Genomic DNA, 1175 nt, shown 5'->3' with positions numbered 1-1175 from the left:
CTTAGCATATCTTATCATGTTTTCTAGAATGGTTATCTGAGATAGCTCCTAAAGTTTAAAGAAAAGTCACCTGATTTAAATATATCTTGGATTTTAACCAAACCTTTAAGATGACATAGTGGATTTCTGTTCGTGATGAGGAAGCCAATCACTTTCAGTGTTTTCTTCTGCTTTCTCTGATGACATTTTTGCCTGTTGATTGACACCAGGTACCCACTCACACATTGCCCATGCATTTGCTTTTTATTTACTGTCTGCTTTGCATGGGTTCCTCTAGCCCAGCCCAGCTGCTCAGAATTTATAAACTAGGCCTTTGCATTGTGACTGTTCTGCATCAGAAAGGCAGGGGGATCAAGATGGAATCACAGACTCAGGTCTTCCTGTCCCTGCTGCTCTGGGTATCTGGTAAGAAATTTAAAGTATTAAAATCTTCAAAGTTTCATATTTGTAATAAACAATTTATGATATGTGCCAGTGTCTATTTTCACTGTCTATTTATTATTTCAGGTACCTGTGGGAACATTATGATGACACAGTCTCCATCATCTCTGGCTGTGTCTGCAGGAGAAAAGGTCACTATGAACTGTAAGGCCAGTCAAAGTGTTTTATACAGTTCAAACCAGAAGAACTACTTGGCCTGGTACCAGCAGAAACCAGGGCAGTCTCCTAAACTGCTGATCTACTGGGCATCCACTAGGGAATCTGGGGTCCCTGATCGCTTCATAGGCAGTGGATCTGGGACAGATTTCACTCTTACCATCAGCAGTGTGCAAGCTGAAGACCTGGCAGTTTATTACTGTCATCAATACCTCTCCTTGCACAATGCTTCAGCCTCCTACAAAAACCTCCTTGAGGCTCTCACCAACTGCCTGCATTAAATAGACCTTGACGTACACACTTCCCCTTCTGAGAGCTGCTATGCCTGACTAACAGATGCAAAGTTTGGTTGTAAATTTATGAACAAATGGCCTTTTTGAAACCTTTGAATAGGGAGGCCTTTATAGGAAAGGAAATAAAGTCATCTGTGTTTTCTTTTAACTTCTTATGCTCAAATTCTGGGTACTGAATGTGATAAATTTATTATTTTGTATTCTTCAGTGCAAAATTCCAAGGGCTAAACTGAAAGCCTGGCAGCCTATATTCCAACCGGAATATACAGGAGAGAACTTGGAATT

General features: G+C 40.6%; 1 gene segment (V, D, J or C); it reads left to right on the top strand.

The window, feature by feature from the left end:
• Positions 1-335: 335 nt before the first annotated feature.
• On the top strand, positions 336-878 carry LOC110287667. The segment is given in 2 exon segments: positions 336-405; positions 508-878. Coding segments are annotated over 2 exon segments (420 nt in total).
• Positions 879-1175: the final 297 nt, after the last annotated feature.

Source organism: Mus caroli, unplaced genomic scaffold (assembly GCF_900094665.2).
Source record: "Mus caroli unplaced genomic scaffold, CAROLI_EIJ_v1.1 scaffold_15661_1, whole genome shotgun sequence".
Lineage (NCBI taxonomy): Eukaryota > Metazoa > Chordata > Mammalia > Rodentia > Muridae > Mus > Mus caroli.
The sequence above is the reverse complement of the archived record's forward strand: the minus strand, read 5'-3'. Positions and strand labels throughout refer to the sequence as shown.